Source organism: Equus caballus, chromosome 10 (genome assembly GCF_041296265.1).
Source record: "Equus caballus isolate H_3958 breed thoroughbred chromosome 10, TB-T2T, whole genome shotgun sequence".
Taxonomy (NCBI): Eukaryota; Metazoa; Chordata; class Mammalia; order Perissodactyla; family Equidae; genus Equus; species Equus caballus.
In genome coordinates, this window is record NC_091693.1 from 7,694,897 (window position 1) to 7,715,532 (window position 20,636).

At 38.4% G+C, this 20,636-nt stretch overlaps 1 protein-coding gene across 13 annotated transcripts in view; it reads left to right on the plus strand.

The window, feature by feature from the left end:
* Positions 1-3,535: 3,535 nt before the first annotated feature.
* The window catches only part of LOC100629880 (zinc finger protein 14 homolog), a 101,303-nt gene continuing 84,202 nt past the window's right edge, over positions 3,536-20,636 (plus strand). The window contains exons 1-6 of one of the 13 annotated variants that reach the window (XM_070224248.1): positions 4,150-4,261; positions 9,158-9,204; positions 10,818-10,881; positions 13,624-13,695; positions 16,839-16,965; positions 17,262-17,360. In XM_070224248.1, the coding sequence (XP_070080349.1) occupies positions 13,687-13,695; positions 16,839-16,965; positions 17,262-17,360 (235 nt within the window). In that variant the 5' untranslated portion in view covers positions 4,150-4,261; positions 9,158-9,204; positions 10,818-10,881; positions 13,624-13,686. Of the gene's footprint in view, positions 4,262-9,157; positions 9,205-10,817; positions 10,882-13,623; positions 13,696-16,838; positions 16,966-17,261; positions 17,361-20,636 lie in introns of all 13 variants that reach the window. The other 12 variants (XM_070224252.1, XM_070224251.1, XM_070224249.1 and 9 more) reach the window with 12 other exon arrangements.

The following is a 20,636-nucleotide window of genomic DNA, read 5'->3' on the forward strand; positions in this document are numbered from 1 at the left end:
ACCATAAGGTTCTGCATCTTGTTTTTCCTTTACTTAATGCACCTTGAAGGCTTTTCATATCAGGCCATAGACAGCGCTCTCATTTTTTTCTCCAAGTGCATAGTGTTGCACTATTTTCAGCAGCTTATTTATGGCTATTTCCAATATTTTTGTATTGTGAAGGCTGCTACATGAATAACCTTGGATATGCATCATTGTGTAACTAGATCCTTAGATGAAATTCCAGAGATGGGATTGCTCAAAGGTTAAATGGAATTGGAATTTTGAAAGAAGCTCCCAAATTGCCCTCAGAAAGTTTGTACCTATCTGCAGTCCCTCTCCCCCAATATAAATTTTCCAATTTGGGTAATTTTTGCCAATCTAGTGCATAAGAAACAGTGTCTCTATACAGTTTTGTGGGGTTTTTTTTGAGGAAGATTAGCCCTGAGCTAACATCTGCTGCCAGTCCTCCTCATTTTGCTGAGGAAGACTGGCCCTGAGCTAACATCTGTGCCCATCTTCCTCTACTTTATATGTGGGACGCCTACCACAGCATGGCATGCCAAGCAGTGCCATGTCCACACCTGGGATCCAGAACCGGTGAACCCTGGGCTGCCAAAGCAGAACAGGTGAACTTAACCGCTGTACCACCAGGCCGGCCCCTCTCTATACAGTTTCAATAGCATTTATCTAATTATGAATGAAGTTGAGTGTATTTCATATATATATATATATTTACGCATATGTAGATTCTGTTCTGTGTATTATTTGTTAATCTCTTTCTCCATTTTTATTGGATTGTTAACCTTTTTATTAAGCAATTTTTTTTGGTGCTTCCTTATATATTAGGGAGATTAGCCATTTGTTTGTAACATAAAATGCAAATATTTTTCCAGTCTGTCACATTAACCTTTTCTTTGATGTAGTAGGGATGACCAATCTTTTATGTGTTGGTTTTCGGATTCTGAAGTTAGGCCTTCCTCATTTCATGGTTATAAAGAAATTCACTCAAAGTTTTCAGTCTTTGTAATTTAATATTTTTATTTTAAATTTCGACACATTTGGAGTTAACTCTGAATTCAGTACATGGCATAATCCATTCTCTTTTTTCCAGAAAAGCTAGGAAATTGTCCCTATTATCTTTATTGAAAAGTCCATCTTTACCCAACTGATTTGAAAGGCTCTATTCACCACACACTAAAGTCCTTTATTTGGTTCTATTTTTGGATTCTCTATTCTGTTCTATTGGTCTGTATAGTCAGATGACAATCTCATATTAATCCAATTTTTGAAGTTTTAGAGTATGTTTTATCTAGTAAGACTAGCCCCAAATGTCCACTCCCCGGCCCCGCTTTCTTTTCCAGATATTTTCTATTCTTACCTTTATCTTTCCACTTGAACTTCAGAATAACCCCTATTTATAAAAGCATATTTTCACGATTTCATGTTAAATTCATAAATTAATTTAAAATGAGCTGTTTATGATGGTAAGGATTTCAAGTCAATAGGGTAAAATTTTCATTTAAGTCTTTTTTTGTGTCCTTCATAGTGTTTTAAACTTTTTCTTATATATATTCTATTTATTTCTTGCTAGGATTATTCTGAAGCATTTTATACTATTCCAAGGTTTTGTTTGTATATATGAAGTTTGTTTACATGAATTTTATACCCACCTATCTTACTTTCTCCTTTTATTTAAAATTACTTTAAAAGTAACTGTACTTGGAGAAAGCATCTTTGCAGCTAGAAGCAATTTATTTTTATACTTAACAAAATCCACCTGGCTTGGGGGTAACCAGAAGCAATTAGTAAGTCAGTTGATCTCAATAGGCTCCTTGAAGAACTTCAAGCTTACATTCCTTGCTCTCTCTGAGCTATGGCTTTTTCTACAGAAAATGGGAATAATACTGCTTACTTCATTTCTGGGCTATTTACAACTGTCAACACTACACTTCAAACTTTATTTCGTAGTCCAGGACTTCACAAATCAGCTTCCTTACATCTACACCCTTCCCCCAGGACTCTAAAAACTACACAGAAGATTGAATGGCTATGTCTCCAGGGTCTGGGCTCTAAGTAAGAGCAAGCACTCCATAAAAAAAGTTCCTTTTGGGGTCCACCCGCGGCACTGCAGTTACGCTCACATCTTCCGCTTTGGCAGCCTGGGGTTCGCTGGTTGGGATCCCAGGTGCAGAACTACGCACCACTTAACAAGCCATGCTGTGGTAGGCGACCCACATATAAAGCAGAGGACGATGGGCACGGTTGTTAGCTCAGGGCCAGTCTTCCTCAGCAAAAAGAGGAGGACTGGCAGCAGACGTTAGCTCAGGGCTAATCTCCCTCAAAAAGAATTTAATTAATTAATTAATTATTTTGAAAAGTTCCTTTCTGGCTGGCTGGTGCCATAATGGTTAGGTTCAGGTGCTCAGCTTCCCCCCAGGGTTCACAGGTCCAGATCAGGCTCATCTAGCCACGGCTGTGGCTGCATCCCACACAAAAAAAATAGAGGAAGATTGGCACGCTTATTAGCTCAGGCACAAACTTCCTCAAGCAAAAAGAGGAAGATTGGCAACAGATGTTAGGTCAGGGCCAATCTTCCTCACAAAAAGAAAAAAGTTCCTTTCAAATGGACTTTCTTTCTTAAGAAAACAACGCTGTTCTCATTTCTACTCCATAATAGATGCTTCTGGTTTTACATAAAAGTCTAGCTTTAAGTTATTTATCAGCTCAATTAAGTAACCTTTACTAAAAACAAATAGAGACAAGCCTGGAAAATTTCCTGAGCAGATAAAATCAGTTTAGTCACAAATAAAATTTAATTTAGCTTAGTTTGCAAAACTCACTTGACCTGGGTCATTTCTTGCTTATGTCTCTGGAAATCAAAAGCAAACCTTAAACTGCTTCCCAAGTTCCATAGGAGGTAAACACTGACCAATTCTCTATCATTTAAGAAAATTCTAATATGATAACCAATCACTGTGATATAAGCTACCTTCTAACAATATACCCCCAAGCCTTGTTTTGGTTTTTGAGTGCTCTCGGTTGGCCAACTGTCTTTCGGTGTGTGCACAACAAACTTTTACTAATTATCACTTCGGAGATTCACTGGTTTTACTCTGGCTATTTCTGAACTTTTGACATTTCTCCCATCAAATCTTAAAAAAAAAAAAAAAAAAAAAAATTGATGCTCCAAGAAGATCTATCCTTGTTATCGTCTTACGGATGAGGCTCAGAGATTACTCTCCAAAATACAATCCCAGCCATATATACAGTGATACTCATTTAAATTACCAATTACACACACGCCCACCAATAAAATCCTGAATCCAAGTTCTCCCTCTCTCTACTACCCCCAGCACCCGGATTCTCATTACTCGCTTCCTGAATAGTCTGCCTCACGACTCCCTCATTCTCTTCAGACCCAGCCTCTCACACAGCAGTCAGAGCACAGAACACTAGCCCCCTTAGCAATTTCGGAAACTTCTCCCTTTTGGCCTCCCCAACCCCGTTTCACTTTTAGCGATTCCTCCTCTTCACCTCTCCAATCCCTTTGCAGGTTCCCGGTCTCCTCCCCTTCCGGCTCCCTAACGAGCTTTGGGTCTCAGAAGCTGAGGTCCCACAACTCTAATTCACTGAGGAACCCCAAGCCAAACTTACGCCCAAAGGCCAAAACGGCGACCCAGGAAGCCTGTGGATTCCTTGGGGGCAGGGGCACTTTCAGAAGTCTCCCGAGTGTGGCCAGGCGAAGGCTGTGAAGAATCAAGAGAATTAAGCGGTCCATCCACCGCTTTTCCTGCTCCGAACTACATTTCCCAGAAGGCTCGGCGGTGCGAATTATCTTCCCTTGCAAACTAACCCTCCTCTTCCTGAGCCTCTTCAACTCGGGAATAGTAGGACGAGTCTGAGAAGGAAGCCCATTTCAAACGCATAGGGGTGGACTTCTTCGGGAGCTACGGCCCGAGACTGAGCCAGGTTCCCTGACGCCCCCGGCGCGGGGTTTGACGAGGGGGCGCGCCAAACTCTAAGAGGAATCCCGACTCTCGGGAGCCATTTTGTCCGGCACAGGTACGTCTCTGACTACATTTCCCAGAAGACCCCTCGGCATGTGCGTTATCCTCGCGTGAATTCAGCCTCAAAGTCACGCGCTGGCGGGACCCTCAGGTCTGCACCGGCAACTGTTGCGGTCTGCTGCTTTGGAAGCCTGGAAGGCCCGCGGTGAGGACCTGAGGAGAGGGCGGGGCCGGAGCCGGAGCCCGAGCCTCGGCTTTGTATGGCGGAGGAGGTGAGGTTGAAGTTGTGTGACTGTGTCTGTGTGATGGTATGTGGTGAATGCCCGTGTGGTTGTGACTGGCTGTTCCTGTGGTGAGTGTGTGGTTCCGATGATAACCGTGTGCAGCACAGTCTGGGAGGCTGTGACTGTGCTGATGTGACCAGATGCGACCCTATGGTGTGTGCGTGATTGGGACCACGTGCGGCATTGTGTGTGCGGCTGTGGGGAGCTTGTGACTCGGTGGATGTGATAGCGTTTGTCCCCGTTGGGTGTTTGATTCTATGACCGTGTGCTGCAGAGTATAGGTGGGGGGCCTTGCAAATATGGTGTGGTTTTATCTATGGTTAGTGTGACGGTGACTGAGTGTCCTCTTAGTAAATGTGTGATTGTGCGTACGTGACAGTTTGAGGCTCTGGGTTTGCGACCCTGTTGCTTTGGCTGTGGTTGCGTCTAGCTATATGTCCCCATGGTGGTTTTGTGATGATGTTTGTGTAATTGGATAAATGTATGAGTTTTTTTCACTTCTGTATATCTCTCTAAGCGTTATACTGTAGTTTCCCCCCGTTTGTAAACTTTATATGCATTCTGCCATACTTTTTTATCTTTTATTTTGCTTATTTGTACAACTATGTTTTTGAGAATTATCCATCTTAGATATAATAGCTGTTCATTCATTTTATTTGCTCTGTTGTATTCCATCTTTTGAAGTATACTACGATTTAGTCATCCCTTCTAGTAATGATGGACATTTGAATTATTTCTAGTATTTTACTTTATAAACATTGCTGCCACGAGCATTCTTTTACACAGGGTACACGTGCACGAGTTTATCTCCCTACCAGTCGAATTGCTGGGTCATATGGTATCTTCCACTTTACTAAATAGTGCCAAAATATTACCAAAGTGGATGCACAAATTTATACCTGCACAGTAATGTTTGAAATATCTCATTCCTCCATATCCCTACCAAAACACGGTTCTGATAGTTTTTTTTTTAATTTTTGTGATACAGCATATATACAGTAAAGTGCACAAATCTGAAGTATACAGCTAAGTAACATTTTCCTAAATCAATATAAAGAGCTTTGCCAGCATTCCAGTTATTTCTCTCCCAGAATCACTATTTAGAATTCTATCACCATTAGTTTTACCCATTCTTGAATTTCATATATAAATGGAATTATATAGCCTGTGCTTTTATGCCTGGCTTCTTTTGTTCCACATTATGTCTGTGAGATTCATCCATGTTGTTGAGTGCAATTGTACTTATGTTGAATGTAATTGCACTTAGTTCTCATTACATTTGGGGATATATTGCAATTTATTAATTGATTACACTGTTGATACATTTGATAATTTCCAGTTTTGGGCTATTACAAATTGTGTTGCTGCTCTGAACATTCTACTATGGTTTTGGTAAACACATAAATGCTTTTCCCTTGGGTAGATATTTAGGAGTAGAATTCTAGATCATAGGGTGGGCATATGTTTAAGAGATAGTACCAATTTCTCATGTGCTTGTACCAATTTGTACTCCATCTAGCAATGTATGAGAGTTTCATTTGCTCCACGTCATCTCCATTATTTGATATTGTCGGTCTTTTATTTTAACTGTTCTGGTCGTTGTGTAGTGGAGTTTCATCGCAGTTGTGCTTTGCGTTTCCTTGATGTGTAATGATGTTCAGCGCCTTTTCGTACATTTATTGGTCATTTAGACGTCCTATTTTTGTTTTTGTTTTTTAAACATTGGCACCTGAGCTAACAACTGTTGCCAATCTTCTTCTTTTTTTTTTTTTCTGCTTTTTCTCCCCAAATCCCGCCAGTACATAGTCGCATATTTTAATTGTGGGTCCTTCTAGTTGTGGCATGTGGGATGCTGCCCTGGCATGACCTGATGAGCGGGGCCATGCCCACACCCAGGATCCGAAACCGTAAAACCCTGGGCCACCAAAGCTGAGCAGGCGAACTTAACCACTCAGCCACGGGCCGGCCCCAACATCCTGTTTTTAAAGTGTCTGTTCAAGTCTTTTAACCCACTTGCCCCTTTTTAATTTTTTCAGTTTAAAAAACTATTTTCATGTTTTAAACATAGCGTAAAGAATTCCTACATACTCTCACTCAGGTGCATACAGCACAGTTATGAAAACCAGGAAATTTACACTAATACAAGACTTTGGACCACTTCACAGACCTCCTGTAAATTTTGCTAATTGTGTTATCAGTGCCCTGTTCTGTTCCAGGATCCAATGTAAGATCCCACATGGATTTGATTGTCTTGTCTTATTAGTCTTCTCCAGTCTTGACATGGTTCTTTAATCCTTTTTATCTTTCATGACCTTGACCTTTTTGAACATTTGTCTACTGTTGCCTCATGGTTAAATTTAGACTGTGCATTTTTGGTAAAAAGATCGCAGAAATGATGTTCTGTTCTCCTCAGTGTGTCGTATCAGGAGTTATTTGATATCAATATATCTCATTATTGGTAATGTTAACTTTGCTCACTTGGTTAAGGTGCTGTCTGCCAGGTTTCTCCTTTGTAAAATTACTATTTTTCCCTTTTTAATTAGTAAGTATCTTGTGGGGAGATGCTTTGAGACTATGCAAAAATACTGTTTCTCATCATAGTCCCTCATTAATTTTAACATCCATTGATAATTCTTGTCTGTAACAGTTATTACTGTGATGTTTGCCTAGTGGTGATTTTCTCTTTCCATCATTCCTTCTACATTTATTTTTTAAAATTTTTTGAGGAAGATTAGCCCAGAGCTAACATCTGCTGCCAGTCCTCCTCTTTTTGCTGAGGAAGACTGGCCCTGAGCTAACATCGGTGCCCATCTTCCTCTACTTTATATGTGGGACGCCTACCACAGCATGGCTTGCTGAGTGGTGCCTTGTCCACACCGGGGATCCAAATCAGCAAACCCTGGGCTGCCAAAGCAGAACATCTGTGCTTAACCACTGCGCCGCTGGGCTGGCCCCCTTCTACATTTATTAATTCAAGTTCTTCTGTAAAGAAGAGCTGTCCCTTATTCCTCATGTGTTATTCAGTTGTTTATTTATGAACTCATGGATATTTGTATTATTCTCTGAGTTTATTGTTATATAGTTTGTTGCTCAGATTGTCCCAGATTTGGCCATTAGGAACTCCTTCAAGTTGGCTCCAGGGTCCTTTCAACATGACATCAATTTTTGAGTGCTTTCTTACTTTCTGGCACCAAGATGTTCCAGGGTCCATCTTGTATTTTCCTTTTCCAGCCCTGGAATCAACAGTTTCTCCTAGGAGCGCTGGTTTCTTTTATTGGAGAATGAATTTATAAACCAAGCTCTGGGCCCTGCATGTGCTCATTGCTATCTAGGTGTAATTGCTCTAGTTCCTGTCAGTGGACAGAGCCTGAAAATATACAAATGTATATACACACATCTTTATATATTTATCTGTTTATTTTTATATATTAAAAAACACCGATTCATACTGATACTTTCAATTCCAATCCAATACCACAGGATCCTGTCAAGAACTTTGAATTTCTGTCAAAAACTGAGATTTTTACCCTACTTGTAAGTTAACAAGTTAGCTTGCCACAGTTTCACAATGCTGGCAGAAGACATGAGACTCCTGAGTCAGAGATGAAAGACAGTTTATTGCTCAGAACAATAGTCAGAGTATGAACATTTTCTTGCACTGACTCACTTGCACCCCTAGAGTGATGCAAAATACATGGGTACTTGTGTTCTCCCTTGAATTTAGGTAACCTGAATCTTTATAATAGGCAGTAAGTATGCCTGCCCTTTGCTCTAGAAGGAAACTGTCTGTCTTCCAAGGCTGTTCATTATATAAACATCTTGGAGAAATAGTTCAAAATAGTAGCACTTAGTGCTTCTGATCACAAGATGTCCAGAAACACTGAAGATCCGGGGAGCTGTCTCCGAACAGGTTTGGCCGTTTCTTTATTTGTAACTCCTTTCTCCAACAGTGAAAAACCTGCTTCTTAATATCAATAATTTTTTACACATATCCTGGAATACATGTAAAGTAGTTTCAGAATTGCTAACCCATACTTGTGTAAAAAACAATTTTACTAACGACAGTAAAGTATTTGTGTGCAGCTTTTATTTGTGTGCAGCTTTTTTTTTTCACCTTTCAGTGTGTCGTCAAAAATGTTTCCAAAGTTATTCCATTTAGTTCTTTTCTTAGCCACCCTCTTCAGTGTAGTTTTGTTACTCATTTTTCATGCATTTATCTTTGTGTGTTACTCTTTGGGTTCCCCCACATCCTAGTTGATGGTAGCATGTCAGAATATTTTGAGTATGAAGACATTAATGTGGTTCCTACCCACTCCCTGAACATAATCAGTCTCTTTACTTTCTGCCTTATTCATCTGGTATTTTTTTTACACAAATGAGCAGATACATGTATTCTTTTGAATGACTTTCTTTTTTTTGTTTGTTTTAAAGATTGGCACCTGAGCTAACAACTGTTGCCAATCTTTTTTTCTTTTTGCTTTTTCTCCCCAAATCCCCCCAGTACGTAGCTGTATATTTTTTAGTTGTGGGTCCTTCTAGTTGTGACATGTGGGATGCTGCCTCAACATGGCCTGATGAGCAGTGCCATGTCCAGCCCCTGACCTTCTGTTTTTATTGCGTTAAAGATAACATACTGTAGGTGCTCTCTTGAACATTGCTTTTTTCACTTAATGATATCTCTTGGACATTACTCCACCACAATTCAAAGAGATACTCAATTCTTTTTTTTTTTTTTTACAGCTGCATAATATTCCAGTATATGGATTTATTAAAGTTTATTCAACCACTCTCCTATTGTGGGCATTTAGGTCATGTACAGTATTTTGCTACTAGAAACAGTGCTGCAATAAATAACTTTGTATGTGTATTTTTGTATTGCTGGAGGCATATCTTCGGGTAGATTCCTTGAAGTGAAATTGCTGGGTCAAAAGGTAAGTGTGTTTGCAGTTGTGTCAGGTATTACTAAATTGCCCTCTAGAACTGTGGTACCAGTTTTCATTTCCACTTACAATGTGTAAGAGGGCCTGTTTTCCCCACAGCCTAGCCAACAGGATGTAGGTCGTGCTTTTTAGTTTTTAATGAGAAATAGTGTCTCAGTGTTTTCTTATTTCTTTAATTATGAGTGTGCTTGAACATTTTTTTACCTTTTTTATGTATGTTATTGCCTATTTAGATCTTTCCCCATTTTTCCAGCAGGTTTTTAGCCCTTTCTCTTTTATGATTAGTGCTTTTTTATATCTTGAAAAGAAATCTTTGCTTATTTGCAAGATCTTGAAGATATTCTCTTACGTTTCCTTTTAGAAGCTTTATAGATGTAGCATTCACATTGGAATCTGTGATGCATCTTGAATTAATTTTTTGTGTACGGTGAAAGACAGGGCTAAGGGTTAATTGTTTTCCCTTCAAGTGCTCAGTTATTCCAGCACTACTTACTGAAAACACCGTCCTTGCCCATCTGAATTGCAAAGAGCTTTTATCATGAATCAAGTGATATTATATATGTGACTCTCTGTCTGGACTGTATTCTGTTTTGTCTCTTTGTCAGTACCACTGTCTTAAAATCTGTGGTATTAGTCCTCCAACTTTTTTCCTTCTTTTTCAAGACTGACTTGGCTATTTTAAGTCCTTTCGGTTTCCTATTGATGTTCGAATCAACTTGTTAATTGTCACCAAAAACAAAGAATCCTTGTTGGGATTTTGTTTGTGAATCTGGATGTTGATTTGGGGAGAATTGACATCTTATCAATAGTGAATCTTCCAACTAATAAATATAGTAAATATATACATTTGTTAAGGTCTTTAATTTCAACAATTTGTTGTAGTTTTCATTGCACATCTTTTGTTAAATTTATACCTCGTATTTGATGTTTATTGTTGAAACTGTAAATGGTATTTCATTTTTTTTATTTTCCAATTGTTTGTCGCCAGAAGCACAATTGCTTTTTGTATATTGTCCTTATAGCTAACGCCTGCAAAACACCTTCTGTAGGTGCTGTTTGTCAAGTTGAGGAAGTGCTCTTTCTCATTTACTAAGACTTTTTCACATTAATGAGGGCTGAATTTAGACAAACGCATTTTCTGTGCATGGAGAGGATCCTATGGTTTTCTTTTTTTATATATTAATGTGGTAAATTACGTCGATTTTCAAGTGTTGAACCAAACTTGTGTTCCTGAAATAAATCCTAGTGGACCATGATGTATTAGACGGTTTTTTTTTTTTTAACTTCACTGGGTTAGATTTCCTAATATTTTGTGTAAAATTTCTGCATGTATGTTCATGAGAAATATTGGCCCATAATTTTCTTTTCTTCTAATGTCTTTGTTAAGTTTTGGTATCAGGCTTATAGGTAGCCTCATAAAATGAGTTGGGAAGAATTCACTGTGTTTCTCTATTCACTATATGTAAGACTAAACTTATTCCTTAAATTTGGAAGAATTCACTGGTGAAGCTATCCGGGCCTGAAATTTTCTTGATAGGAAGATTTTAAATTATGGAATCAATTTAACTCTTCAAATGTTCTGTTGTTTTTGTTTGTTTTGTCAGCTTTAGCATGTCTTTTAAGGAATTTGTCTATTTCATCTAAGCTTCCAGACTTAAGAACATAAAGGTATTAGTATTTTCTTATCATCTTTTTAATGCCTCTGGCATCTGTAATTATGTTCCCTTTTTTATTCCCTTTTTTATTCACTGTTTCTTATTTTCATCAGTGCTCTTGGTAATGTCTTTTTCTCCTCTGGGTACTTTCAAGACTTTTTTCCTTTCTCTTTGGTTTTCAACAGTTAGACTATGATGTGCTTGGTTGTGGTTTTGCTTTTTGTTTTATGTGTTTGTTTTCTTTTCCTTTTTTTTTTTATTTTTATTCAGGTTTGCTGAGTTTCTTGAGACTCTTCTTGAGGCTTTTGATCAGTTAGTCTATCGAATATTCGTTCCTCTCCAATCTATTTTCTCCTTCTGAGACTCAACTTACATGTATGGCAGATCTTTTACCTGTGTGCCATGTGTCTTTTATAGTCAATTCTGTTCTTTTTTCCTCTCTACTTCACATGGATTTTTTTTTTTTTTACTTGTCTTTGAGTTCAGCAATTCTGTCTTCTGCTTGTCTGCCTCATGTTAAAACCATGCAATGACTTCTTAATTTCTTAATCTGTTGATCTAGATTGTCTTCTTGATTCTTTTTTATAGATTTCAATTTTGTTTGATTTCTTCCTCTTATCCATTTGCCTATCTTTTCCTGGGTTGTCTTCAACATTTTAATTATAGAGATTTTAAATTATTTGTTTGCTGACTCCAATATCTGAATTATCTGTGGTTCTGCTCCTATTTTCTGTTTTTATCTCCTTGCATGTCTAGTAATTTTTAATTGTATGATAGATATGGTGTCTAAAACAACCGTGGGGGCTAAGGCCAGCCGATAACCTACCTCTGTCCTTCTCATTATATAAGAAAAATTAAACTGCTTTTCAGGTCTCTGTTACTAACACACAAATACAATTACTAGCATACAGGAGATTATCAGGATAATGCTGGAAGGAATTTAAAACATTTTTTATTAAAAGATAAGTTTATTATTTAGAAGAGTGCAAAATTCCCCCCAATTTTAAGTTATTTACTACTTGTCAAAGGACCCGCTTCTCTGTAGTGGTATCTTTTGGCAGTGCTCCATACTCCAGGCATGGTCATTTTGCAAGCATACTACAGTCTTAGCCACAGAGATGGGTGGTTTTAAAAGGGAGGAGCAGATCCCCCAGATGCAAGAATTCAGCCTGAGAGGACACTCCCTAGGGGCAACGATGAAGAGGGTTGGGAATGTGACAAACACAATATGGAGCTATTGAAGTAAGCGTGTTTCCTGCCCATTCCGCTTGGACGATGCAGCACATGAGGACATCCCTTTAACCAGGGAGAGTCCAGGAGTAGGGACCAGAAAAGGGGACTTAAAGTGAGGACTATGGGAGAAGGAACTCTCTTTCCAAGTCTTCTGGATTACTCTTGATTGTTTAGTATCTAGTACAATTCCTGGCACAGAAGAGGCTGTGTGAGTAATAAAAGAATACTGAAAGCTTAATAAATAGCAATAATAATATTAAAGGAGTACTTTCAGGTTTTAAGGAAGAGAAATTTGTGGATTACTTTGGTTTTCATTTCCTGGAATATGTATACTCCTGGGGGGATGTAGTGAGTGCCTAAGGGTAGAAGCCATCAAATAATTAACAACATGGTGCTGCTTCCTCGGTGGTCAGTTTTGCATGAAATTGTTGATAAATTGTTTAATGATCAAGGAGCTTTGTACTTAGAGAGGAATGCTCACTGCCTTTTGTAGTTTTATAATGCTCATTTTATTATATTCTATATCTAATAAACAAACCCAAATTTTCTTAAACATTTAAACATCAATCACAGATTTAGTTACTCCCTTTAAACAATTTAGACTAATAATAGTCTTTTAGTATAACTTACTCTTTTGCACATTTTAAATGTCTTAAGCACACAGAATATACACAATTATTACAATTTTTATTACTACACTTAGAGTCAAAATCTATTCTAAAGCATCAGTGATGTGGGTTTAATCCATTTCTACGTTTTTTCCTGTACTTTTTAATTCCTTCCTATTGTTATGCTAATTTTAATATCTTCCTAAAGTTTCAGTAATATGGCTTTGTTTACTTTTCTGGATTTGAGTTGAGTCTTCTCAACTAGGCAAAATTAGAGGACCTGGTTTATCAATCAGTTGTTTCTTGGTCAGGACTTGGGACCCTGATTGTACAATCCAAGATCATTGAAAACTGATTTAACCAATGTACATCCAAACTAAAATGCATATGGTCAAGTTTTAGAAATTATTCAGAATTCATGTACAGGTAAAATGGTATATGTACAAGAATATTTATTACAGCATTGTTTGTTATAGTGAGAGACTGGAAACAACCCAAATGATCATTGGCAGCAAATTAGTTCAATAAAGTCTATCTTTTAACGGAATACAACATAGCTAAGAGAATTATATAGCTCTGTATGTACTAGTTGGGATCCGAGCCAAGATATATTAAATAAAAACAACAGTATGTGTAACAGTGTGTATAATATGCTAAAATTTGTATTAAAAAATTTTATCTTTGTGTGTATTCATGTATACATATAAGCTATGTTTTCCAAACCATCTCGGGTTGTCCAAATCTGTCCTGCTCCAGTCAAAACTTGAGGTTTTTGGAGTTGAGGATAACGAGAGATTTGCCCATTCTTCTCACTAATCCCCCTCAGGTGTTTGTGTGAAGTGAACCGAGGAGAAATGATCATTCTGGGAGTTGTGAGGCAAGTGGGATCTTATGTAGTTCTTTTGCTCCCCCAGCTCTGCCGTTTTCTAAAAGAGGACCCAGAGGAGGACTGGTACTTTTCTGCAAGTATCAAAGCCATGGCTCAGGTGAGATGCTGTTTACTTTTGCTCATATAGAGTCATTTGTACCTTTAGTACATGTAAACATTTGCTTTCCTCGTCATGATGCTTTCTGGTGTTTAAAGAAAGCAAAACAAAAGCTTTCAGACAGTTTGGTTATAAGCAGTGTCAAAGTTCGCTTACCCTTACTCTAAAGAAAAAAGTTTCTTAAGCCAATTCAGAATTGCTGTCTTGCTGGAGATATTTATGGAAAAAAGAAGTGCTTAGATAATCATTGTTGGAAAAAGTAAAGAATGTCTGGTTAAAGATCTTTACAATCTTAACTTACAGATAACTGTTAGAGGGCCAAGTGGTTGGATAACAAGTTTCTCTGAAGCGGTCTTAAGCAGATTAAAATCCATCAGAAAATTGCTTATGGATTTCATCAAGAATCCTTACTTGTTCCCACAAAAAGATTATGAATTATATAATGTAAAAAGAAGGCCTGATTGAGACCAGGTTTGGGGGAAAAAAAAAAAAATATATATATATATATATATATGTATATTTTGGTGAGGAAGATTGGCCCCAAGTTAACACCTGTTGCCAATCCTCCTCTTTTTGCTTGAGGAAGAGTGGCCCTGAGCTAACATCTGTGCCCATCTTCTATTTTATATGTGGGTTGCTGCCACAGTTTGGCTTGATGAGTAGTGTAGGTCTGTGCCTGGGATCCAAACTCACGAACCTGGACCTCTGAAGTGGAGCACGCCAAACTTAACCACTACGCCACTGCGCCACTCCTGGAAAAAATATTTTTATACTAGTTAACATGGTTCCCCTTCAGGAACCTAACCTCTCTTTCCTCCTAAGCAACCCAGTGCCCTCTCCAGTTCCCTCTTCTTTTAAATAATGTTTACAAACTCATTTAGTAAGTCCTTCAGCAGCATCTTCTCTTTTTTTTGGAGGAAGATTAGCCCTGAGCTAACTGCTGCCAGTCCTCCTCTTTTCACTGAAGAAGACTGGCCCTGAGCTAACATCCATGCCCATCTTCCTCTACTTTATATGTGGGACGCCTACCACAGCATGGTGTGCCAAGCAGTGCCATGTCCGCACCTGGGATCCGAACCAGCGAACCCCGGACTGCCGAAGTGGAACATGCGCACTTTACTGCTGCACCACTGGGCCGGCCCCAAGCAGCATCTTCTATCTCAGACTTCTGCCAGAAATCTTGATAGAACAGACATGTATTTCCCATTTGTTGATGAATCTAATTTGCTTGGACAGTGGTTTGATAAGATGGAGATGAGTAATTAGGGACACCTCGTAGGGAGAAGCCCTAATCATCTCTACAGACTTAGATTTTCCAATAAGAAAATATGTGGAATGTTTCTGTTTGATTTTAGTTTTAATACATGGGAAGATCTCCTGATGTATGAACCTTTCAGGTTTGCGAGTATGACTAGTAATCAGTACAGAACTCTGACGCCCCACCAGATCATTCATGATGCATAGTCATCATAATGCCATTGTGCAAATCTGGATCATCCATCAATTTCCTGTAACTCAGGAACAAAGGGGATTTACATTTAAGCAATAGGTGGTTATAGGTAATATTGGGCCGGTATTGGAGAGGTTTTTAAAGATCACCTGCAGCCTCAATGTCTGAAAGCAAAAGAAAAGTTACGATTGATATCCATATAATAGAATATTATTCAGTGAAAAAAATATGCTTATGAAAAGAATTTGTTGTAACAAGGAGTAACTGTTATCATATAATAGTGTGTGTGATATGAGAATGGATCAAATCTTGAATGATATGCAAATTTAATTTTCTAAGATAAAATATTTTTTAAGTCATTTTACACATGTTTACAAGTGAAGTAGTACAGTTCCAGTCTTGTCCCATCACCAGCCCTGCTCCCAAAAGGTGGCTGCCCTCACCTGTTGAATATGGTTTAATTGCTATCTTTTGATGAATCAGTTTTACTCATTATCTCTTGACTTACTGCATAGTAGAAGGGACATTGTACTCCTGTATTGTACCCTTTATTTCCTCTGATTCTATGAATAATTATATCACAATTTTGGGTTAAATCAATAGTGTACATAATATTATGACTACAAATATCACTCACTGCTGTGCCAGCTCGTGGCTTTATTCTATCACAACCTTTCATTTTTTCCTGGGGTTAATTGCTTCCACACACTGCCCCCCTTTGCTTAGTTGTCCATGTATTTCTATCCAAAATCTCCAGAATCACTGCCATGTGCCAGTCAAGATGTTTTCCATCTGGTCAAACACATGAGTTCCTTTTGAGCTTGGAGATTTCCGTCCCCATTGCTTTTTTCGCCCTGCTCCCATCTGATCTGGTTACTCTCTAGGCCTGCCGCAGTTTTCCCAAGACTTTCCTTTTTTCGTTTTCCTGGGATTTTCCTCCACTGTTCTCCTGTTTTAATTCACCTCTTTCTTGAATTCCATTGTCTTCGTCTTTTCTGGTTTATTCCTCCATTTTGGTGGGGCACATCACTAGTAGTTTCCTAAGAAAATTGCGCTTATGTCCTTCTGTGTCTAGGAATGTCTTTTTTCAATCCTCACAACAGAATGATAGTTTGGTTATAAAATTCTAGATCAGAATTTCTTTTTTCCATCAGAATATTAAAGAATTGTTCTTATTTCTCGTTTTTAGTGCTAGTGTTGGGAACCCCATTGCCTCTCTGATTCTTGATGTCTTTTATGTGACCTACTCTCCTCTGGCTGCTTTTTAATGTCTTCTCTTTATCCCTTATTCTGAAAGTTTACTTTTAGCTATTTGGGAAAAGAGGAGAGAGAAGAAGCTCACATGTTGATGATGTATTGTGTGACAAGTATCGTGCTAGGCATTTGTATATGCTATTTCATTTAATTGAGAAACTCCTATTAGCTGAATTTTGTACCTTCCCAGACTTCTTTGCATAATGGACATGTCCCACCTTACACAGGCAGTTTTGTCTGGAGGAAACAGTGACGTGGACGCATGGTGATTCAGTCATGCGTATTTGTTTACGGTCCTCCACTTGCATTCCAGACATTCAGTCCCACTCTGTATGCTTGCTGTTTTTCACTTCCTCTATCTTTATTTTTCTCTTCTCTCTTTCCTTCACAAAAGCACTTCTTTTTATTAATCAAGTCGTATACGTGGTTGTTGTTCCAGGAGTCAGTGATGTTCAGTGATGTGTCCATAGACTTCTCTCAGGAGGAGTGGGAATGCCTGAATGATGATCAGAGACAGTTATACAGAGATGTGATGTTGGAGAATTACAGCAACCTGGTTTCAATGGGTAAGGACATCTGTCCATAATCATTCAGATTCTGCCCCCAGAAGGTCTACTTCCTTCATTGTGAAATGCTCACCTACCTTGCAAATAACAAGCTGGATTTCTACATCCTGTTCCCAGAGGAATGTTTTTAATATTGCAGATTAGAAAGAGGAAGCTGCATTGAGTTATGTGTGAAGTTTCCAATCCTCTATTGTTTCATAAATCTGTTATACCTTTGACTCTTTCTTAATGAAGGGACTGCATTTGAATTCTGGGACGTTCTCATCGTAAACTTGTCTCATTACTTCTTTTGCAAGCAGGACATTCTATTTCTAAACCAGATGTGATCTCCTTCTTGGAGCAGGGCAGGGAGCCCTGGTTGGTTCACAGAGAACTTACAAGAGGCCAATGGCCAGGTAAGTGAGGCCCAGCAGGTAACAACCGAGTTTGTCGGTGGAGACACTGCTCCTTTGAGATGCTGTCTGTAAAGCTCCTCTTAAAATCATTAGGTCTGCTGTGCAAAAGTAAGCTTTTCAGCACGCGCTTTCAAATGACCGGACTGTTTCCCCTTACTTAACATACTCTGCCTGTTCTCCTCTTATACTTCTCTCCCAACTCTAACCAGCTGGTGCCCTCTTTCACCCTCTCTAATGATATTCCTTTCTATCCATATTTTGGATCTAGGTCTTTATCAGCTTCTCATCTTTTTTTGTATTTAGTCTTTAAAAAGTATCACTGTCTCCTGAAACTTTCTTTTCTACATTGCCCAAGACTTATTTTCTTTAGAGTTTTTTTAATTTTTTTTTATTTATTTATTTTGAGGGAGCCCTGAGCTAACTACTGCCAGTCCACCTCTTTTTGCTGAGGAAGACTGGCCCTGAGCTAACATCCATGCCCACCTTCCTCTACTTTATACGTGGGACACCTACCACAGCATGGCTTTTGCCAAGCAGTGTCATGTCCGCACCCAGCATCTGAACTGGCAAACCCCGGGCCGCCGAGAAGTGGAATGTGCAAATTTAACCGCTGTGCCACCGGCCGGCCCCTAGAGTTCTTTTAGATACTGTAGTTGATACACTCATTGGTTCATTCATACTTATAATGAGCATTTACTGATTTTCTCATGTATGTGAGGTACTCTGCAAGGTGCTGCAGAGATTAAAAAAGGAATAAGCAGTTTCAGAATTTATAGCTTAATACGAGTACCAGAACATGTCTGTCTTTAGCTTCTATAAAGTAGAACCACCATAAGGGAGGATAAAATAGAGAGCTCAGCAGAAAGTGAGGGCTAAAGATCCATGTAGAAGTCATAGGATGAGATTTGAGCCTGCATGTCATTGACTTTAGATAGAATGTTGGAAATAGAGTCTATGCCTTCCCTGAGAACTTAGAGCTGGCAAGGATAGAGAGATTTGATATGAAGGAGGGAAAACAGGACAGCACACACAATCATTCCTTCAGTATATATTTGTGTACTATTAGTACCTATTGTGTACTCAATAGTACCCAGCCCTGCTCTCAACACTGAGGTTACATCAGTGACTAGAACGTGCGTATCTCTGTTCCCAGAGCTTACCCTCCAGTGCGGGGAGAGATACACAAATAAAGGAATATATGATATCAGGTAATAGTAAGTGCTAAAAAGAAAAACGGAAGAAAGGGGGTTGTGGGTGCTATTTTATGTGGCATAGTAAGAGAAACTTTTTCCGGTAAGTTGGCATTGGGCTGAGACCTGAAGAAATACTGTAGTAAATCATTGTATGTGGTTACTGGGAGGAATAACATTCCAGAGAGAGAAAACCAAACATTCAAGGCTCCCTGGGGCAGGTGTGTGTTGGCTGTGTTGGAGGAGCAGCCAGGAGGCCAGTGCTTCTTATATCCCGGTGGTTATTGTTCAGATATTTTCAGATAAATCCAAGGCCTTGTGTCATTTCACCTTTGTACAACCTCAATATGTAGTTCTAAAAAATATGGACATTTTCTCCCTTACATAATTTGAATGCCGTTACTGTCCCTAATAAATTTTACGATGATTTCTTGGCACACTGAATTGTGTTAGTGTCACTATATCAAGTCCTAGTGAGAGTGGACATTTTCACCTTAATGGTACTATTGTCTTTAATTTGTTCCCTATTATATTTTACACTTTTTATCTATTACTATCCTTATTTTTTCAGTCAGTTTTTATGGACTTTGTGAAATAAAAACATTTATCCATTTCCAGATGGTGTTTTTATTTTATAATTTTAATTTTGATTAGCATCTTTAATATGTATGTTTTAATGTGTTTGTAGTCATCTTCTTTTTGGTTATTTTTATTGCTGATTTTAGAAAATTAACTGGCCTCTACAAAGTTTATAGATATTTTATTATGTTTTTCAATTTTCTGCAATTTGTTTTATAGAATTTAAATCCATTTTAAATTTCTTTTGCAGTGTATAAATTGAGATTCCAAATCAATCCCCTACACACACATCTTATTTTAGCACCATTTACTCAGCACCTGCTTATTTCATCGTTGTTTTATCTGCCTATTCAGTAATAAGTTCTGATTTATGTTAGTTTGTATTTCAGGGCCTCTTTTTCTGTTTCTTTGATCCATCTATCCTCCTGTGCCATCAGAGATAGATATGCCTAGCAGGCAGTTAAATTCTTCCTATTGGAAATTGTCACATATACAGAAAAATAACAAGCTATAGGTAGATATTCAAACAATTAAGAAATGAACTCTCAGCGCCAGCCCGATGCCATAGTGGTTAAATTCATATGCTCTGCTTCGGCAGCCTGGGGTTTGCAGGTTCAGATCCCAGGCATGGACCTACATACCACTCATCGAGCCAAGGTGAGGCAGCATCCCACATACAAAATAGAGGAAGATCGGCATAGATGTTAGCTCAATGACAATCTTCCTTAAGCAAAAGGAGGAAGATTGGCAATGAATGTTGGCTCAGGGCCAATCTTCCTTACCCCCCCAAAAAAAAGAAAGAAAGAAATGAACTCTCATGGAGCCATCACTCAGATCAACAACTACAACACTACCAGCACAGATCTTTGTGTCCACAATATCTGTGTGTCCCTTCATAGTTTTGCCACCTAAGAGTGGCACACACAACAATATAGTTTAGTTTTCCTTGAGTTTGAGTTTTATATGTATGGAATCATTCTATATATATTATTTTATGTTTTGCTTTTTTATTGAGCATTTTGCTTTTAAGATTCATACCTACTGGTGCTTGTAGTCAGAGCTGATTCATTCTAATGTATGAGTATATCACAGTTTGTTTATCAGTTGTACTGTTCACAGACAGTTGGATTTTTTCCAGTTTTTGACAGTTACAAACAGCTGCTATGAACATTTCTTTGTTTTAGGACTAGGAGAGAAATGGATGAATCAGAAGATATCATATCTCCAGCTGCCTAATTTTCAACTTTTATTCTTTAATGACTATACTAGTTTACAATCCCACCAGCGGTATATGAGAGCTCCCATTCATGCGCGTGCTTCCTAATGTGTGGTGTTGTCAAACTTTGATTTTTAGCAATAGGTGAGTGTACAATGATACTTCAGTGTGGTTTTAAGTTGCATTTTCCTTCTTACTGATGAGTTGGAACACATTTTCAAATCATTATTGGTCTTTTGAAATTCTTCTTTAGTGAACTGCCTGTTCAAGGCTTTTCTCCCTGTTTTTCAT